Here is a 20067-nt window from a genome sequence, read left to right as displayed (position 1 = left end):
GGATGGCTGAAACGTGAACTCCAACACTAATTTAGGAAAGCAAAGATATATGGTCCCACACAAAAGTGACTGAGAAAAAATTCAAGACATTGTACAACGTGCCTAAATTACAAACAACTCTTTCTGGTATAAAAAAATAATTTATAGGTCATTAGGGTAGGCCAAAATAACAGTTTACTTTTTGAAATCAATTTTCGTTAAGTAACTTAATAGAATCCGTTGCTTTATCATGTCATACTCAATAAAAATGCGACATATGTTATTATTAATTTCTAACTTTAAAAAATGATAACTATGATTTTTCACATTATTTTAGAACACCAATTAAGATTGCAAATCTATCACTCCAAGTCATATTGCTTCAGTAAATTAACCTAATTCCTTATATCCCTAAAATTTGACTCTATGCGTAACCCTTTCTCATTTTCATCCCCCTCACCATGATTTGAGAGCATTTTGCAAGAATTTGACGGTCACATCTTCTAACAATGGAAAAATAAATAAAAACAACATTTAAGTTAATAAATTGTGATAGTTTTGCTTGAAATTAAGTTGGAGAAGTTGGGTTACTTTTTTTTATTAAACTGGCATTGGTATTTAGAGCATGAAATTTTATTTCAGCGAGTAAACTATTATTTTGGCCAAGCACGAGGACCTATAAATTATTTTTTATATCATATGGAGTGATTTATAATTTAGGTTAATTACATGAATCTATAAATTATTTTATATATCATAATGAATGATTTGTAATTTAAACCAACTAAAATAAATAATTTTTCATTTATTCCTAAAAAATTTAGATAAATCAATATGAATGTTCTAACAAAAACACTATCTACTTCGAGAATAAAAGCAAGTCGGTCTTTGGAATTGATATAATTATAAGACAAAAAAAAAAAAAAAATTGAAACCAAATATCCTAATAAAATCGTTTTCTGAAAATTTTAAAAATAAAAAATCCCAAAATCCCCTCTCCCTCTCCCGCTCTCCCTCCCTCGCTCACCCTCTCTCTCACTCCGGCCACCGGCGACCTCCGTCGCTCACTCGACCTATCACTCCGGCGCAAGGGTTCTGGCCACCGGCGACCTTCCTCCCTCCCTAAGAACGGGTTTTGCTCCACCGGCGGTAAGTAGTCTCACTCTCTCCTCCACCGGTTTGTTTTTAGGTTAATTTGGAGAACAATATAAAAGCACCTGCAAAATCTGGGGCTTTTCGAAGCATTTGGGTATTTCTTTGCTTTTGCTTTATATTTATGAACACTATTGAGGTTCTTTGAAGAATGTTGAAAGATTTGGGTATTTTTTTTCATCCGAATCATTTGAGATGTGAGATGAATGGAAAAAGACTGAAGTAATGCTATATCCTGCACGTCAGTCTAATTTGTGGCCATAGGCTCAATTGGTAATATAATATAAGTTTGATAGAACATCTAACTACCTGAAAAATGTATTTGATGATGTTGATACATCTCTGAAGTGATTAAAGTTGCAAACATCTTCTATTGTTCATTCTTGAAGGATGATCATCCAAACATTGTTTTTTTTTCCAGCGTTCTGAAACCCTACTTTTAGAAGTGGATTTGAGTGCACCAGTCAGACAATTATTTAGTTCTGAATGACATCGCTTAACTACTAATATTTCCGATTCGTGACTCGCCACTCTTTCCGAGTTCCGGTGGCCGAATTGCAGTTCTTGCTTCACATTCAGTGCTCAGCATCGCTATCAGGTACGTCCCAGAAACAGTCAGAATTTCAAATAGAGTTCGTCAATTGATTTGCGTGGTTGCGCTGAAATTTCTAGACCCTATTTGTTTCTCCGTAAAGCTTTGCATGTTTATCAATTTCCAATCATTGAGAGTGAGAAACAGAAGACGCCCACCATTTGTTTGACACAATGCTTCTATCAACCAAATAACAGAGTTTCTATCTCATTTGCTGCTTTCGAATTTTGTTTTCTGTACGAATTTTCCATTTTTATTACAATCAAATACTTTTTTTTTTTTTTTTCCCTATGGCTTCGTTATTCTTCTGAATCAGATAAGTCTGCTCCTATTATGTTTTGGGTTGAGATGGAAAGGATTATTGTACCATTTCTTTTTTATTTTAAATTCTCTTACAACTATTATGTCTTTGATTTATACAGATGACAAATGCAGAAGTTTTAGCAAGACTAGTGGTTTTGGCATTTTTGCTCTCTAGCAAAACCCTTTGATTGCTCTTTAGCAAAGCCCATTCCATTAACTTTTCACCACCTTTTTGATTATTTAACAAATATTGAGTTGATGGCCTTGCTAAATTGTTTGATTCTTGTGGAACAAATAAATTAGGTAAAGAAAAGTTCTGATCTTATGTTTTGCTCACTTATCACACCTTAATTGAGTCAAAAAAGGAACTAGTTTTATGTTCAGTTGGGTTCAGGGCTTTTGCTTTTAGATTGATAAAATTTGAGATTCTTAGCACTTTGGTTATGTCGGTTGTACCATGCTGATTGGTCACTCATGCAAATTCTTATCTTGATAGTTTAAAAGGCGTTCCTCAGCTGATGTGCAAATATAAACTTCGTTTCTAGTTAGGGCTTTAAAATAATATTCTCTGCAAATTATATCTATTGTTGTTTTTATTCTGTCTGTGAAATTAGTTAATCAGTTTTTGGTATCACCTTTCTTTTGCTGCAAACAGTTGAAATAAAATTCTGTGTTTGTTTGCTGCACGTGATTGTTCTATAATCTATTTGTTGTTTTTGTTTCCTTGGCAATAAAAGCTTCAGTGATTTATAGGAATATTTGGTGTAACAGGATCTGAAAACATGGAAGGAGAAGATGATTTTGTTGAATATGTTCCTGTGGCTAAGCGTAGAGCCATGGAAGCGCAGAAGATTCTTCAACGCAAGGGTAAGTCTTCCGCCCTTGAAGAAGAGTTGGAGAAATCAAATCTTGCCGAGGCCAAGCCAAGCCTTCTTGTAAAAGCATCGCAGCTGAAGCGAGACCAACCGGAAATAAGCCCAACCCAGCAGATTTTGCAACAAGAGAAGGAAATGATTGAGCACTTATCGGATCGGAAAACTCTAATGTCTGTTCGAGAGCTGGCAAAAGGGATTACTTATTCAGAACCTCTGTTGACGGGATGGAAGCCACCATTGCCAGTTAGAAGGAAATCGAAAAAGCAATGTGATGCAATTAGGAAGCAGTGGCACATAATAGTTGATGGTGAAGAAATTCCCCCACCAATTAAGGATTTTAAGGATATGAGATTTCCCGAACCAATTTTGAAGATGCTAAAGGCCAAGGGAATTGTACGACCGACACCTATTCAGGTGCAAGGTCTGCCTGTGATTTTAACTGGAAGGGATATGATTGGTATCGCATTTACAGGTTCAGGAAAGACATTGGTTTTTGTACTGCCAATGATTATGGTGGCGCTGCAAGAGGAGATTATGATGCCTATTGATCCAGGAGAAGGGCCATTTGGTCTGATTATATGCCCATCAAGAGAACTTGCAAGGCAGACTTTTGAAGTGGTGGAAGAGTTTTTGACTCCCATGAGAGAGGCTGGTTACCCTGAACTGAGGCCTTTGCTTTGTATTGGTGGAGTAGATATGAGATCACAGCTGGATATTGTGAAGAAGGGTGTTCATATCGTTGTTGCTACTCCTGGGAGGTTGAAGGATATGTTGGCAAAGAAAAAAATGAGTCTTGACAATTGTAGGTAAGCACTATCAATTACATAATTCCTATAGAATCGTGTCAAGTAGTATGACTTGCAGAATTTATCCTGCTATTATATCTATGATGATACCACCTTTATATTGATGGGGCTATTTTTCCCCTCTACATTGAACCTATCTGGCAGCAAAATAATGTTTCACTATCCTCATCTTGATGGAAGCTATGTAGCTGTCTTATTTGTCTGCCAGAAATGTTTTATTTTTTATCCTTGTTTATCCAGTATGAAAATTTTATGTGAATAGAAAGTACTTTATTGCATAATCATTTGGGAATATATGTTCCGTTTTCTTCTGTTTGGAGGCAAAGTATGGGGCTGGCTTGATACCTTTCTGAAACTACTTAAATCTTTGATTTCTGCTAGTATTTACTGTCACTTGATATTCTTGTTCCTCTTTTTTTCTTTTTTTCTTTTTTCTTTTCTTTTTATTTTTTATTTTTTATTTTTTATTTTTATTAATTTTCATTTGTTCTCCTTTTCCCCTATTGATTCATTTCACACATTGTCGTTTATCAATATAGTCACTTTTTGTTTCGGATAATTTTCTAATTTTGATCATTGAAGTTATTCATGTTTCCTGGCAACAAGTTGATGTCTGCCGGTATGTACTGTAACATGTTTCTGAGAACCATGTTTCTTTTTAAAATATTTTTTCTGCAATTATATAAATGTCAACATTGATTTTCTTAATTATAATATTAATGCTAGAACTTCTCTTCCAGGTATCTTACTTTAGATGAGGCGGATAGATTGGTTGATTTGGGCTTTGAAGATGATATAAGAGAGGTCTTTGACCACTTTAAAGCTCAACGACAAACTCTCTTGTTTTCTGCCACCATGCCCACCAAGATTCAGAACTTCGCCAGAAGTGCTCTGGTAAAACCTGTTACTGTTAATGTGGGAAGAGCAGGAGCGGCAAATCTTGATGTGATTCAGGAAGTCGAGTATGTGAAGCAAGAGGCCAAAATTGTTTATCTTCTTGAATGTCTACAGAAAACCCCACCTCCTGTTTTAATATTCTGTGAGAACAAGGCTGATGTGGATGACATTCATGAATACCTCCTCTTGAAAGGAGTTGAAGCTGTAGCCATTCATGGAGGCAAGGATCAGGAAGAGAGAGAGTATGCAATTTCATCCTTCAAGGCAGGAAAAAAAGATGTCTTGGTTGCCACTGATGTTGCCTCCAAGGGGTTGGATTTTCCTGATATTCAACACGTCATTAATTATGACATGCCTGCAGAAATTGAGAACTATGTTCACAGGATTGGACGAACTGGAAGATGTGGCAAGACAGGAATAGCAACAACATTTATAAACAAGAACCAGAGTGAGACAACACTTCTTGATTTGAAAAACCTCTTGGAAGAAGCAAAACAGAGGATTCCACCTGTGTTGGCTGAGCTAAATGATCCAATGGAAGATGCGGAAGCAATTGCCAATGCGAGCGGGGTTAAGGGCTGTGCATATTGTGGTGGGCTTGGTCACCGTATCCGGGATTGCCCTAAATTGGAACATCAGAAAAGCATGGCTATTTCCAGCTCCAGAAGGGATTACTTTGGATCTGGTGGTTACAGGGGGGAGATATGATCTTTGCCAAACCGTTATATATGTATGGATCGTTTCCCACGATCGCCACTGTGGTTCATAACCTTTCTGCACCTTGCGGTTGCATTTGATCGGGAATGACTTTCATACTTGCATGTTAATGGATGATGTACTGAGAGACATTGTCTCTGGAGATGGTCCTAGTAACTTTGTCGCAGTTGAATATCTGAATTTATTATAAATTCCTAGAAATATTTTCATTGAGTTTGATGGAATTGAATCTTTGAATTTATTGTAGGATGACCTGTGTTGTAATATATTTGCATGTTAGCAAACATCTGAAGAATTTGGAACATATGGATTGTGTCTATTTACCCATCCATCAGTTTATAGTTACGTATATGGAGATACATTAGTAGTTATGTTTGAGTTTGTATTTGTATTTATGGGACAAGGAGTTTTTGTGTAAACAGACAAAAGGGTGACAACCTTATTCTAAACTTAGACCAGAATAAGTAGAATATGACAATATGCTCTATGGAAGCCCCACGAATCCCCCTAAAAGTTGACAAAAAGGAGCTCTTCATTTCTTTGGTCAATTCTTCTAGGGGGGTCAGGGTGTATTGACTTTATGGTTCATAAGCACTTCCTCTTTGTGGGGTTTGTTCACAAATGTTCTTTGGAGTTTGTTTCACAATTTTATTTATTTATTTATTATTATTATTATTATTTTCAATTATTATTATTATTATTTTCAATTCAATACGGGGGAAGGGGAAAGGGATCAGTTTCACACCTGATTTTGAAAAATCAACTATCTTTTATTTTTATTTTTTATAGTATGACAAAAATATGAAGATGGACATTGTGAAATGTTTAAGAGGTGTATGAAAATGGCGTTAGTTATCTTTGTACAAGGCTTCTCTAACCTTTAATGCAGAAAGAGAGCCTCCAAAGATATAACAGGCAACATGCTAAAAGTTAGACATGCAATTATACAATAATAATATCCCTTTCTTTAAATATTTTAAGTGATCAATAATGGTTTTGAAAAGTGTTTTTCTTTATTGGAATTTTTTTTTTTCTGTGATATAAAGGTGATAAATGTTTTTTTTTTTTTTAATTTTATTTTATTATTATTATTATTATTATTATTTTATGAGGTCCATATATATGTGAAAAATGTTTAGTATTTTTAATTGTTTGTTAATAATAATGCTACCTAAAGAATTAAACATCTTGAAAATCAAAAGGTTAATCTTATGCTAGCTCGCCCCTTTAAAGAATACCGAAGGTTAATCTTTATGGTAGCTAGGGAGAAATATAATTATTGGACACCATAAAAGGGTTATAGGCTATTTGACAGAAAACAAAAATATAATTGGTTCCCACTTGAGAAAGGGACTGCAACTATAATGGTCGAAATTCAGTATATTTCTATTCTCCTATGCTCAAGTGTCACGTTAGAATGCATAAGTGACATCTTAAACTGCCATTTATCAAACTTAGGAGATCAACTTCACGGAGCCGGCGCCTTTCGAAGCACTTTCTAGTGTGCTCTTATATATATATTGTTCAAATAACAATCCATGATTTCATTGGATTCAGGATCCACCAAAACTTTGACTAGTATTATAATCACCATTACTTAATGCTATTTTCTTTGATTTGTTGTTAGAATGGACTCTACTGACAATCTAAGAAGACTTCTTCTTCAAGAAAAGGGAAATATCATGTATGATTGGAGTAATTTGTCGTTATTGGGTACGTTATTGGTTCATGATAGCATGAGTGACTATCAGGAAATCTCCTTCTATGATGATGATGTTATGTAATACAAGCTCTCAAGATTTTGAAATGGACATGTGGTGGCTTTCGCTTTGCCTATTGAGGGGTCTTCAAGGCCAATTTATTTGTTTAACTATCCTAATTATATATAAACATATCTTATTACTAACTCTTGAGGTATATGAGTAATTCTATTTAATTAGTAGATTGTTATTCGATTGTCATATAACTTGATAATGTGGCAGTAACAATCAACTGTTGGATCAGCTCTCGTAAAAAAAAAAAATTAAGGACTCATTTTCAATGCTACGTCATCCTAGTTATATGACAGTTGTATGCCAATCTACTATGTATATATACCTCGAGTAATGCTATTTAGGGTTTGTTTGGAATTGCGGTTTCAATAAGTACAATTGTAAAAATTGAGTTTTTAAAATCACAAAACTGTTTGGTAAAACATGTTAAAAAGTCATTTTTTATCAGATATTTGTTAAGCGAAATTGTGAATTTAGCGCACTTTTTCAAATAAGCACCCCTAGCCTGCTTTTAAAAATGGCAGTTTTTTTTCCTATTTTAAATTAAGTTTTTTAAATCGCAATGCCAAACGTCTTACGTTTTACAATATCTTTTAAAAACGCAGATTATTCTTATAAAATCATAATCCCAAACACACTCTTAGTAGACTCTTATACAACTGCCATGATGATGTGGCAGTGCGGCTACCGTACGAGAGTCTACTAAATAGCATTTTTTTAAACATCCTATCTCAATTGTTTTTCTCTCTGCTATTTCTCTATATATTCTCTTAGCTGCCTAACTATTAACTTTGGCTGAGAAAGATATGGCGCGGTGTGGGAGAGAAAAAGTGGCGATGCTAGCGTTATTGTTTTTGTTGAGTGCATTTTTGGCCTGTTCTTTCCTTGTCCTAGTTATATATTTCACACAAGAGATGGTAGATACAATACACCAAGGTCCCAAGCCTCAAGAACTGCTGTGGGCTGGAATTGCCATTGCAATTTTTGTACTTTTTGCCCTTGCTTCTCTTCTCTTCACTATATTTTCATGCTTTCATATAGTCAAAGGAAGGGTGAAGATTTCACCAGCGCCACCAACTTCTGTTCATGGAGAGCAGCAGCCTGCAGCCATGGCCGAGCTGCAACTGCCATGATCATCAGCTTCATGGTTTGCAGCAAGAATATTCTAGGTTTGGTTGAATTAATGTATTTTCCAAAGACCCTTTACAAGCAACTTTTTGCTTTTTATATTTGTAATCTTGCTTTTGTTGTCACGAGGATATACTCACAGTTAGGTGAAATTTTTCTCTCTAAACATCCACTGACCAGGATATACTAAGAACAAAACTTGCAATTTTCTTTGTATTTGAAGCAAAACAATAAAAAATACAATTTTTCTTTGTGAATCAAAGTCTGTCTTTCATCCCACAAGTTTGTGTATATCAAGCAGAGGAGAATTTCCCAATTCAAATTATGAAAGGCAGCTTAGAAATTTGACATATAGCTTCAGATCACAGAGAAGTAATTAGGCAATTTAGAATATAGAAAAGAGAGATCCTGGATTCATTCAGTTTTTCCCTTTTCTCTTTTGTTTCCTGCTGGTTCTTTTCATATTTTAATGCAGAAAAAAAAAATCCATCTATTCCTTATCTTGAGAAACCACATTTATAAGAATTTAATGGTCACAAAACATCCTCTCAATCCTAATTTACATCAACAGATGTCATTTATATGAACATGCAAGAGTTGAGATTAGGCCAATCAAAGAAATGGTTAAAAAAAGAAAAAGAAAAAAAGACTTCTTAGATGTTTGTACATCCAACTCCTCATGGGGAGAATTTATTTTAGTAAAATCTCATGGTGAGATATATGACCAGAAAGACATTTGCATATAAATTATTATGTAATTCTCCAATGGATGTGCATATGGCACTAGAAAGTTGATTCTTTAGTATATATTCTTCCCAGAAAAAGTAAATCATCACACTGAAAGTTATTGTGGACTCAAGAACAAAAAATACAGTAATGTTGTCTGAGAAAGGAATCTGACAACTTCCTCTAAATTTCAAATGAAAGGAATCATCCATATCTGATCCGAGAGCACATGCATTACTTAAGCTGGTTCTTGGAATGCTAACATGTTAGCTCTAAGATCTCTGGTAACAAGAGACAAATTTGGTTCTTGGCAAACGATTTCTGATAGACCAGTCTCCATTCTTCCACCCTGTTTACACACCACATGCATTATAAAAGGTAAGAATAGAGGTACTGAAAATTGATAGAGCAATGTGTCTGCAAACCAATAAATTCAAGTGCAAAGTAGAAGAGTTACCTTTGGAGAGTTCGAGATCATAGTATCATCACAGGATGTTTCATCACAGGATGTTTCTCCTATTACTTGATTTTGAAGGCAGAGGTGATGCTGTAGGATCTGAAACTGCTCAATTATCTCATTCACTAGGTTTCTCCTTTCTTCCAGAGCCCCAAAGATGTCTTTCTTCATAGTTTCAGTTTCTTCTTCAAGGATCTTCAATCGGTGGTTAAGCTGCTCAACTACACCAGCCTGCAGCACTCCCTTCCCCTTGCAAGAACTGATGGAAAGCTTACCTCTTGAACTACTCACAATTTTCTTTGCAGCTGAAGCCATTGAATCTGTCAACAGTTTTATACCACTTGAACTATTCACTTCCAAATTGCATTGATTCAGCTGTTTCTCCTTTCCTGTCCTTGCATCTGCCTTGAGGCACAGCTTCTGAAAGTCACTGAAGAAATCCTGCAAAATTTCATTTCTGAATATGTATCCATCATCACTCATATGCTTACAACTGCTTTCAGAAATGAAATTCTTGAATCTTGAAAGCTCCTTTAATGAAGAATGAATTTGTAACTGAAGCGAGAAGATCTCCATTTCCCTCCTACACAAAAGTATAAACACTTTTTGTGAGAAATACAGATTTTCTGAATTCTGACACGAGTCTGCATAACATCAACATGAACCAAAACAAACATAAAGAAAATATTTCACAAATAGAAGGACTTGAAACAATAATCTTAAAACTGGGAAAATAGAAAAGTTGGTTGTAGAACAAATTACTGACACAGAATGATGATTTCTTGCCTGACAAGTTTGCAGTGTTCATAAAAACACTGCACTGAACTCCCTTCAAGACCATCCACTCTTTGCTTTTCGTGAAAGGAAGATGTGGGGTGATGGAAAAGTATTTTTTGCAGCATACGAGGGCAGGAGAAGTTGAGAGCAAGTTTCTTTGCTCGTGCGTTTGAGTGTGTGGGAGTATTTTCAAGGACACAAAGGAAATTGCTAAGCACTTGCGTAGACATTGTCTTTACAATAAATTTGTGGGGATTGTTATTGGTTGGTTGTTCCGGCTTAATTTGACCTCAAGTTAAAAGAGTCCATTCTAGTTATAAAAAGGATGTGCATTAGCCGCTTATTAGATTTGGTTGGTTGTTGGTTTTTAGCAGGCAAATTTTGGCTCCATCTATGCTGTGCTGCGGCTTTAGAAATCCATTTGAATTTTGAAACTATTCAAAGAATAGAAACCTTCACCTTTAAGAAAGCTCAGAGACGGAGAGAGAGAGAGAGAGAGAGAGAGAGAGGAAACAGTTCAAAACTATCATACTGTTTGTCAGAAACCTTTTCTTTTTCTTTTTTATTATTTATTGATGTGTAATAAAAGAAAAGTAGAACTAAAGAGGCGGTTCCTTAGAAATCACTCCACTTTGTTGTCTTTTATTTTTCATTCTCAAAATAAAAATATTAACGGATAGCGTATATACAAAATATAAACACTTATAAATTTGAGAGAAAACTTCATAAAGTTTTCTTGAACTTTCACGTATTTTAAGAAAATTCTCCCAAAATTTAAAAACTCTTAATTTTATCTTTAGAACTTTTAATTTGATGAATGTATCCACTTCCGTTAGGGTTTTGTGTTAAACATACATTAAAATGAATGAAATGACCATTATATTTTTGAAACTTTTATAAAATTTCAAATTTACCCTTATTTCACATTTTTTTAAAAAAAAAAAAAAACAAAAAACAAAAAAAACAAAAAGTTGAAGATATTTTGGTATTTTACATTTCCTCCATTAAGATTTAATACCAAATCATAATGGAAGAGGTAGATTGTATTAAATTAGAAGTTCGAAGAGGTAAAATTGAGAATTTTTGAAAGTTAGAAGGTCTTTTCAAAACGCATGAAAGTTTCAGGGGACTTTATGAAGTTAACTCTTAATTTTTTGTTGACGTCGTTTGTTTCAACGTCAACAAAAAAATTCCTAAAAACTTGTATAAAAAATTAGTGACAGCAAAAAACGACCGGTGACTTTTAACAACCTATAGCGAAGATTTGACAAACTCCGATGAGGTCCAGCAGCTTTTGACGGTGGTCTAGCAAACTTTTAACAATTTGAGAAAAAGAAGCTTAAAATTATAAACCATTTTACAAAAATTAAAGAGGTTTTTTTGATCAACCAAAAATGTTTGTGATTTGACCATAATTTTTATACATACCAATGCCCCAAAAAATAAAAATATTTACATTTGTTCAAATCAATAGCGAATCAACCAACAACTTATTTAAATCGAGGAAAAGCCAATATGATAGCGCTTCCCAGCTTGAAAAATAGGCGAGAAAGCTATTAAACAGAATACCATTTACGTTAACAATCACATATCTAAGAGATTTTTTTTTTTTTTTTTTTTTAATATATATAAGGGAAATTTATAAATGACAAAATGATAATGAAACATTTGATATTTTATTGAAATAAATACACATGTTCTTTATTTTAGGATATAAATTTCTTACAAAATTTGGTCGTAAGAATTCTTCTAATTCAATCTGAAAGTGCCATATATGATATATCCGTGTGAGAAACATTTTTCTATTAATGCCATTAAAAAAGCATATGTTATTAAAAAAAAAAAAAAAAAACATGTATTTCTCACGTACTAAAGGATACATGACACTTCTAGAAATTGGGTCAGAGAAATTTTCTTACAACCTAGTTAGTAGAAATTTTTTTTTCCTTTATTTTATATTGTCTATCAAATCAATTAGTAAAAAAACAAAAATGTATATAAATACAGGTGTGTGGTTCCAATTATACAAGGATGCATTTGCCGGTTGACTATCCAGCTTTCGGATTTTCATCTTGAATTGTAGCATAAGACAGCAGGGCTAGCTTAAATTAGTCAACTGGAACTTCAACATCCATTTTTAGGCCAGAACTGTTAAGAACCTGTAACAGATATGAAGTAATGATGGACAAAATGGCTAAAAGAAGTAAAACTCAAAGAAACAAACATAACCATGGAAATACATATCAAATTTTTAAGGTATACATTCATCTTGTGACACTTCTTTAAAGGAAAATAGACAGATTACAAATGGTAAGTTGAAGAAGAGAAGATAGGTTTTGCATGTAAAATTCAAGCTAATTTGAATGATCTGACCTTGGCACCTATCTAATTCACTGATTTCTTAACAAGACAATTTAACAAGGTGAGCAGTTCAGAGCCTCCCTCATGTGACATATCTAACATTGATCAGGTAAAAGAATCTAAACTAAATGATTAAATGAACTCATTCCATCTATCAGAAATTACAGAATATATAGTCGCTTGCATCATCTAATCTCGGACTTCTCCCTTTTTCGTTCAATAATGGAACTAATACAGAAAAGAGCCTAAAGATATACTGGAAGGCAAGGAGAGGAGCACAAGCTCTGGAAAAACCGGGGAAAAATCACCACTACTAAAAGGCTGTAAAACCCTAAAATGTATTCTTGGTGGCCAATAACTAGCAGTGAGAAATAAAATGTTTTGGATTGGCTCATGGCACTAAATATTAGTTTGTGTATAATTTTTTATATGGATAACAATGCCATGGGGTCCATTCTAAAGCTTTTGGTGGAATGATATCATTGGCCTTCATATAGAAAGAAGTATGGGAACTTGTTGCTAACATAGCCGATTAGTTATGCTGATTTTTTTGTTTGTTTTTTTTTTTTTCTAGTTAGCTGTTTTCGCTTGTATACTTTCAGTGTACGTAGAGGTGCCATAAAACTTGATTATTACTTATAAAAAAAAAAAAAAAACATGGTCAAGGCTTATCTCTTAGTTTTAAGAGGTAATTGCTTATCTTCCAGGCAAGGTGGCAGTGGCGACCTTCTTTAACAAATTACTACATAATCCTCATTTAAATTATTAAAGGCCTCAGCAATTAAGACAGAGACACTTTTTTTACCAGAATTGTTTCTTTTGGCAGAAGGATTCTATGATGTATCACCTTAGAGAAATGCTAGAGGTACTAAATCGTTTACCAACAAAGGTTTACTAACCTAATATGTAGCTCATTTATTAGAGAAAAACAAAACAATTAATTAAGAAAAATGTAACGAGTACTAATGAATGAGCTACACATAGTTTAATAAGTCTTTGTTAGTAAAAGATTTAGTACCCTTGGCATTTCTCATCACCTTATTCAAAGAGGAAGCTCCTAATATTTCAAATAATTATGACCCACTAGCTCTATGTAGTTTAGGACTACTGGCTTGGGAGGTTCACTATGTAGATTTATGGTAAAGCTAATATAATAGCAAGGGGAACAGTCACGTATAAATTCAATATCTGTTAGTCTATGTTAAGATGATTGACCTTGTCCAAGTAAATTTTGTGAAATGGCCCAGATTAGAGAAAAAAATGAAATTCTTTTGCTCACCCATTACAATGTTTAGAAGGATGATTCAATATCTCTTTTTCCTTTTTCTCCTGTGTAATTGTGTTGGTTTGGGGGATATGTGAACCATCGATTCTCGCTACAAATAGATGGGCAACAAGATATATTTCATAAGACTAATCAACATCTTTTTGGGCTGATACTAAACAATTCATACCAAATGAAATCAGGCCCTCTCGTAGACTGTGAAGGGCAATTTAGATGAGAAGAAGAAGATTCTTACTATCCTTGCTCAAGCCTCTCCATGATACTTATTATAAAGGAGGGCAAGGTGTCCCATGGAGTTTCAATTATGCTTACAGCAAGATGCATTGAAATGTTTGAGGCACTGGATTGGTATTCCTTTCTTTTTCCGAATCTCAAGTAGAGTAGCTGTTAGCAAGGGAAAAATGAATAAAATCCTAATATCAAGGGCCATCTAATGGTTAGGCAGGACAACACATTGAAGACCACTTTGGATTGTGTAGAGTAAACTCTAGTGTATTCATTTTCTTCCACTTTCTTCTTTCCTATGTTACAAAGGTTTGAATCATTACAAGAAATATGTAAAGAATGCAAAGTACCTTAATGAAGTCATCCAACATTAAATAAGATTCCCTCGTGTAACCTGCTTCTTTCAAAACTTGGCTCAATACTTGCTGCAGAACAAAGAACAGTGCGTGCAAGCCACGTTATGCTTTAGTACAACTTAAACCAAATAGTATAATTTTACATTTGGATACAGATAATCAAGTGATGTTATGTGCAAACAATACAGTGGTGATTGTAAAAGAAAGGAGACAATAAATGCTGCTTTCATTGAAGTAATCACTGGACTTCTTTTTCTGATAGGTAATTGAAGCAAATGGAGAATATTTCATTCAGCTTTAGGAAAATAATCTCATTTACCCAAAAATCATATTGCAGAAACTTGAAATTAAAGGTCCCAAAAGGATAACTGGGAACCACTGGATTTAATCAGTCACATATTTCAAGTAGAATGTGAATCTGTTATTATAGACCATAGGGAGAATGCAAGAACTGGAATAGTTTCTAGAATCTTAGATTGGGCACCAAAATTTGCAAGTGCCCAGAAGATATCAGCCATTTAATAAATGTAAAATAGACCTACATAATCCGTCTATTAAGAAATTCCAAGTAATTGACATCACATCAAGCTACCTATATTTAAAGGTTCTCCATTCATTAACACTTTTAATCTTTGGATTATCTTCGTACACCTTAACCACTGCAATTAATCGGAATCACAATCACGTCAATCCATGGTACAAACCTCTCTTCTGCTCTTATCTTTTCCAGTATAACATACTTCACTTTTGTCCAGGTGATTCCTCTCTTTAATAAAAATATATGAAATTTCCCACTATCACAAGACATTCAACTCCAAACCATGCATGGTGAAATACTCAAGCACTTTGAAATTGATTTGAAAGCAGCAAAAAAACAGTACATAGGATTTAAAATGTGTCAATAACTGCTTAGGAAATGTCCCACGTAACATGGGTATTAGTACAATAAAAGTCTCTTCAATATCCCAATGCAGAAAGCATACTCAGCAAGAGTGTTCAACAAATTAAGAAAAAGATATTCCGGTTTACTAGAATTATTTCAATTGAGTAAATCCACTTCAAACAAGCCAAATGAAACCATTATTGCTACATTAGGAGAGTAGGAAATTAGAAAACTAGACAACAATACTTTATCCATCTCAAATATCATAGGATCAGATAAATCCCACATCAAGGCACGCGCCTGCAGATACACCCAAGCATACACATATACCGGGTTCTATGTAGCATACCAAGCAACTACAAGGTTTAAAAAGTGATCTCCAACGAACTTCAAATAACTTTCTTTTTTTTTCTTTCTTTTTTTAAGAAAAATACCACTTACAATACTTCCCATGGGTTGTACTAGTATAAATATCAGACCAAGGGGTTGATTTAATCAGTATCAAATCTATAGCCATCAACATACAGTTTGAAAACAAAACTCAAGACATGTTAACAGATTATTTAAATATTTAGAAATTATTGATAACTAATGTAGGACCAGCTCATATGAATTAGCAAGAAATTTTATAGGACAGCCACCTCAACATTTTGAAGTTTAAAACATGTGGTCAATCCCCTCAATCTAGAATTATTTTTTATGAATATTTTCCTTCAATACTAGTATACCTAACTGCATCACTTCATCCCACGATGAGAAGTTTCTTTATTCATATAAAACCACTCCTACAATTATTTGTCACCCAATCATGGTGTCTTTGCATTAATGACTTCATTTACAACTCATGTAACAATCCCATTTCTTAAACATTCCTCTTCAAAGTCATCACTTTTATCCGTGCCAGTATGACTCAATGATGAAACAAAAAGGGAGAATGTGGGATCCTTGTTAATACCTCTCTTTGCTCATCAGACATGAATGAACCAGACAAATCCCGAAGCACTTCCAACATGTCATTGAAAGACACCTTTCCGTTACTGTCTGAATCATATACTCTGAAAATAACTAGACAAAGAGACGAACAATGATATTAAAGTAAGAACCAAACATTTTCACTCTCTCAGAGTTCAAGCCACGGCATTTCTCAGTAAACTATTAAGGAATGTTAATCTATGCAGCCTTGCTAGTTAAGACAGTACAAAAATGGTTTATGATAAGAAAGCAAAGCAAAATGATTTGAGTAACAACAACAAAAACAACATCAAGCATAAAATAGTGCATTGTTGAAATATGTGCTGTTCATGTATGAACTATACCAGCTTAACTAGTTAACTTCAATCATTGACAGCATTTTCTACTAGAGGTACTGTTTTATTCAATCTATTTAGCCTTTCTTCTTTTAATCCCTGCAAAAGCACTTTTTTCTCGGAAATAAATTATGACCAAAATTTTACACGCTTCAATAAGATAGCATACAATCTGTAATTTTGTTGTCAAAGAGACATACATTACGAGATTTATTGATGTAACTAGGCACTTAACAAACTGTTCAGAGTTCTCACAGTTCTTCATAAACTCCCCAATTGTTTTCAAAATTAGAATTCCAAATAATCTTACACTAAAAACATTTTCCTCTCTTCTACTTTTTTATTTGTTGCAAGTTTATCACTATTCTTAACTAACACGTACTGTTTTCCTCTCATTTTCATTTTAGATGTTGAGAGATGAATAACAAATTTTTACGTTGTTGCCAACACCAAATTCTCAAATTTCATCTTTTAGGAACAGGTTGCGAACCAAAAAGGAGCAACATATGTAATGCATTTAAATCGATGTAGGCAGTGCTCCCAATATAAATGATTATCATGCACTTGCTACAACCTATATAGTTCATCAAACACCTTTTTACGAAATTTAATAAGAAGCGTAAATAATCCTGTTAAATTGTAAAGTAACAAGCACTTACACTCAATTTTATGCTGCATACTAGCCTTAGCACTAAATGCTGACAAGAAAGCCACGAAGTCCTTAAAATTCAAACCATCCGCCATCTTAAGGAGCCTCTGCTAATTATCACAAATTCAAGCTCTCAAAGTAAGACACATCTCATCATGCATCACTAAGAAACAACAAAAGCATTAGAAGGACCCAATAAGTATTATCCATCAATTAGTCTTAAACATTCTGATGAAATACCTGAGAAAGCGGATTCATCGCAAACTCAGGAACTGATAAGAACTCATCAGCTGAGATAAAACCCTTTGCATTGCGATCAAGTTGGCAAAATCTTTGATATAATGACACTATTTCTTGCTGGGAAACTGAATTTCACACAGAAAACACATTAAACTCAGAACTATACAACAAAACCAAAAATAAATAAATAAATAAATAAATAATATATAAGGATAAAGACAACCCACATAGATTATTGCAGTGCCCCTTCACTTCCTCAATATCATATTGAGTTAGCGTAGATGATGCGCTCCCCATTGGCTTTCACTATATAACAACAAATTCCCACAAACTGTAAATACCCACTAATCATCTACCCAAATAAGACAATACCCATAATTCAAAAATCAAAATTACACAAAGTTTTCATTCCCAAATCACACAATTACATAAAGCTTGGTTGCAAAGAAACCATAATAAGGAAGGAAAAAAAAAACACCTGAATTCCCTTCTAATCTTTAAACTCTCATTATTGAAAAAAAGAAAAAGAAAAAGCTTCAGTCAACTAAAGTCAACACAACCATCAGGCATGGTTCTGTCGAATATATTCATTCATTTCTTGGAAAACGATTCAGCACATAAACATGGGAAACAACAGGGTCTCTAAGCAGACAGAAAGAAAAACAAAGGGAAAGTAAAGAAGGGAAAGGCACCTGAGAATCCGAGCTGCTATGCGGGCGGCACTGGTTCAAGAGCAGAAGATAATATAGACATGGGCTTCCCTTGTCATCATCGAAGCATTAAAGTAAAGACATTTTTTGGTTATAGGGCGCGACGGAATGCTTCTTTTTTAGCTTTATTCCCAAATGGGAGGCTGATTATCACATGCTTCGCTGCACCTCAGAACTGTATGCTCTTCCGGTTTCCTCTGCCGTCAGATGAAGAATTGATTGGTGGACCAAGAGTTTTGGTGAGTTGGAGTGTTTGGACCCCGGACGGCAGATTTTGGCCCAGTCAAAATACTGGGCTGGAAACAACATATAAAAGAGAATGCTTTGTCAAAATAGAAAAAACTTTTTTTCTTTGAATTGTTGGAAACAGAACGTGCCTTTGAAACATGTGCAGGGTGTTATTCTAGACAAAGATTTTCTCGATATTGAATTTTTTCTAATTTAGTTTATAAACATGTGAAAAATAAATACTTTTTTTGCAAAGATAAAATTGGAAGAAATTTTATTAAAAAAAAAAGTATTTCTCACATGTAAATAAACACTTGATATTTGTAAACTACATTAAAAGAAGTTCTTTCAACCTTATTTGAAAAAAAAAAAAAAAAAAAAAAAACCTATATGTATTATCATCTCTAGGGTTACTGTACTATTCTAACCATCATTAAAATATAACAATCAAATCTTAATAGACACTTGGGGCCTATTTAAGATTGCATTTGATGGGTCTAAAAGTGTTTTTAACACTCAAAAAGTCCGTTTATAGGAAGAAAAAAAAAATACTCATGTAGTAAAAAAATTAAAAGTACTTTTAAGAGTTAAAAAAGTCTAAAAATAGTTAAAACGCACTTTTGGTAAAAGCTTAAAAATGAAGCTTTTAACCAAAAGTTCTATTTCTCAAACGCAATCTCAAATAGGCTCTTAATCTTGACAATTAAATTAAATTATTACTAATGATTATTTTATTATGAGGAATGCTTCGCATCAATGTTTTTCTCATTTTTTTTTACCTCTCATTTTATAAATTTAATATATCAACAATTAGATTTGTGGACCCCACACAATTTCAATGGTGAATTCATCTATTTACCATGGAGATGATTAAAAATAAAATGAACTATATTATTTATCTTTTATTATAACCGTTAGATCATAATTGTTAATAATAATCACTTAATCTTAACTATTATATTAAAGTTAATTTAACCTTATAGTTGATTCTAATAACGGTCCAGTCATTAGATCTACCCTAGATGCATTCTATGGTTCAAAGCAAACCATCAGATCGTACGATCATGACTGTCAAAAACTGAATGGTTATGATCTGATCGATCTGAGCTTTGATGCTTCATGCTAAGTGCACTATAGCTCACTACCACATGTCCACATGGGTGTGTATGTACGAGTCCAATGCTTAGGACCGTATTAAAGTATACAACTGCATACAACCAAGTATTACTTTAAAGTTATTGCTTGGTGTGTGTTTAGAGCATTCATATCAAACTCTTTAAATTTTTTTTAAATTTAACTTTGAAATTGTATTTTTATTTATTTAACTAGCATTTTTAAAAACTATCAAATATCAAACTCTCTTAATATTTCTCTACTTTAACTAAATATTATTTTTTATTAATAAATGTAATTGTCATGAAACTCATTCACTTTGATTTCATGTGAAAGATTTACCAAAAATGCCACCCCAACAACCAAAATAATATTAAAAAATAAATAAATTTTGCTTTTGGTGTCTTTATATTTGGAGAGGAATTAAAGTAAATGTTACTTTGCATAAAGAGTTTGAAAAATGATGTTTTTTGTGGATTTTATTAAAAATTTAGAGAAACCTTAAATATAAAGAGTTTGATGGAAAAGC

At 33.5% G+C, this 20067-nt stretch overlaps 3 protein-coding genes across 6 annotated transcripts; 1 reads left to right on the top strand and 2 right to left on the bottom strand.

The window, feature by feature from the left end:
- Positions 1-918: 918 nt before the first annotated feature.
- On the top strand, positions 919-5625 carry LOC132187458 (DEAD-box ATP-dependent RNA helicase 35). 2 transcript variants are annotated; one of them, XM_059601773.1, is made up of 4 exons: positions 919-1128; positions 1553-1729; positions 2798-3707; positions 4448-5625. In XM_059601773.1, the coding sequence occupies exons 3-4, from the start codon at positions 2809-2811 to the stop codon at positions 5310-5312; spliced, it is 1764 nt and encodes a 587-aa protein (XP_059457756.1). In that variant the 5' UTR covers positions 919-1128; positions 1553-1729; positions 2798-2808; the 3' UTR covers positions 5313-5625. The 2 variants fall into 2 exon arrangements, with proteins under 2 accessions (XP_059457756.1, XP_059457757.1); XM_059601774.1 differs by lacking the exon at positions 1553-1729.
- Positions 5626-8962: 3337 nt separating this feature from the next.
- On the bottom strand, positions 8963-10539 carry LOC132187715 (uncharacterized). 2 transcript variants are annotated; one of them, XM_059602121.1, is made up of 3 exons: positions 10191-10539; positions 9405-9987; positions 8963-9296 (listed from the first exon to the last, which is right to left on the bottom strand). In XM_059602121.1, exons 1-3 carry the CDS (start codon positions 10409-10411, stop codon positions 9186-9188), a joined length of 915 nt encoding a protein of 304 aa, XP_059458104.1. In that variant the 5' UTR covers positions 10412-10539; the 3' UTR covers positions 8963-9185. The 2 variants fall into 2 exon arrangements, with proteins under 2 accessions (XP_059458104.1, XP_059458105.1); XM_059602122.1 differs by having other exon boundaries at positions 10171-10526.
- A 1299-nt stretch (positions 10540-11838) lies between these two features.
- On the bottom strand, positions 11839-18333 carry LOC132188451 (uncharacterized). 2 transcript variants are annotated; one of them, XM_059602904.1, is made up of 7 exons: positions 18180-18333; positions 17715-17793; positions 17488-17612; positions 17258-17357; positions 16247-16356; positions 14403-14477; positions 11839-12340 (listed from the first exon to the last, which is right to left on the bottom strand). In XM_059602904.1, the coding sequence occupies exons 2-7, from the start codon at positions 17782-17784 to the stop codon at positions 12290-12292; spliced, it is 531 nt and encodes a 176-aa protein (XP_059458887.1). In that variant the 5' UTR covers positions 17785-17793; positions 18180-18333; the 3' UTR covers positions 11839-12289. The 2 variants fall into 2 exon arrangements, with proteins under 2 accessions (XP_059458887.1, XP_059458888.1); XM_059602905.1 differs by having other exon boundaries at positions 17258-17354; positions 18180-18328.
- Positions 18334-20067: the final 1734 nt, after the last annotated feature.

Source organism: Corylus avellana, chromosome ca7 (assembly GCF_901000735.1).
Source record: "Corylus avellana chromosome ca7, CavTom2PMs-1.0".
In the NCBI taxonomy this organism is placed as follows: Eukaryota; Viridiplantae; Streptophyta; class Magnoliopsida; order Fagales; family Betulaceae; genus Corylus; species Corylus avellana.
The sequence above is the reverse complement of the archived record's forward strand: the minus strand, read 5'-3'. Positions and strand labels throughout refer to the sequence as shown.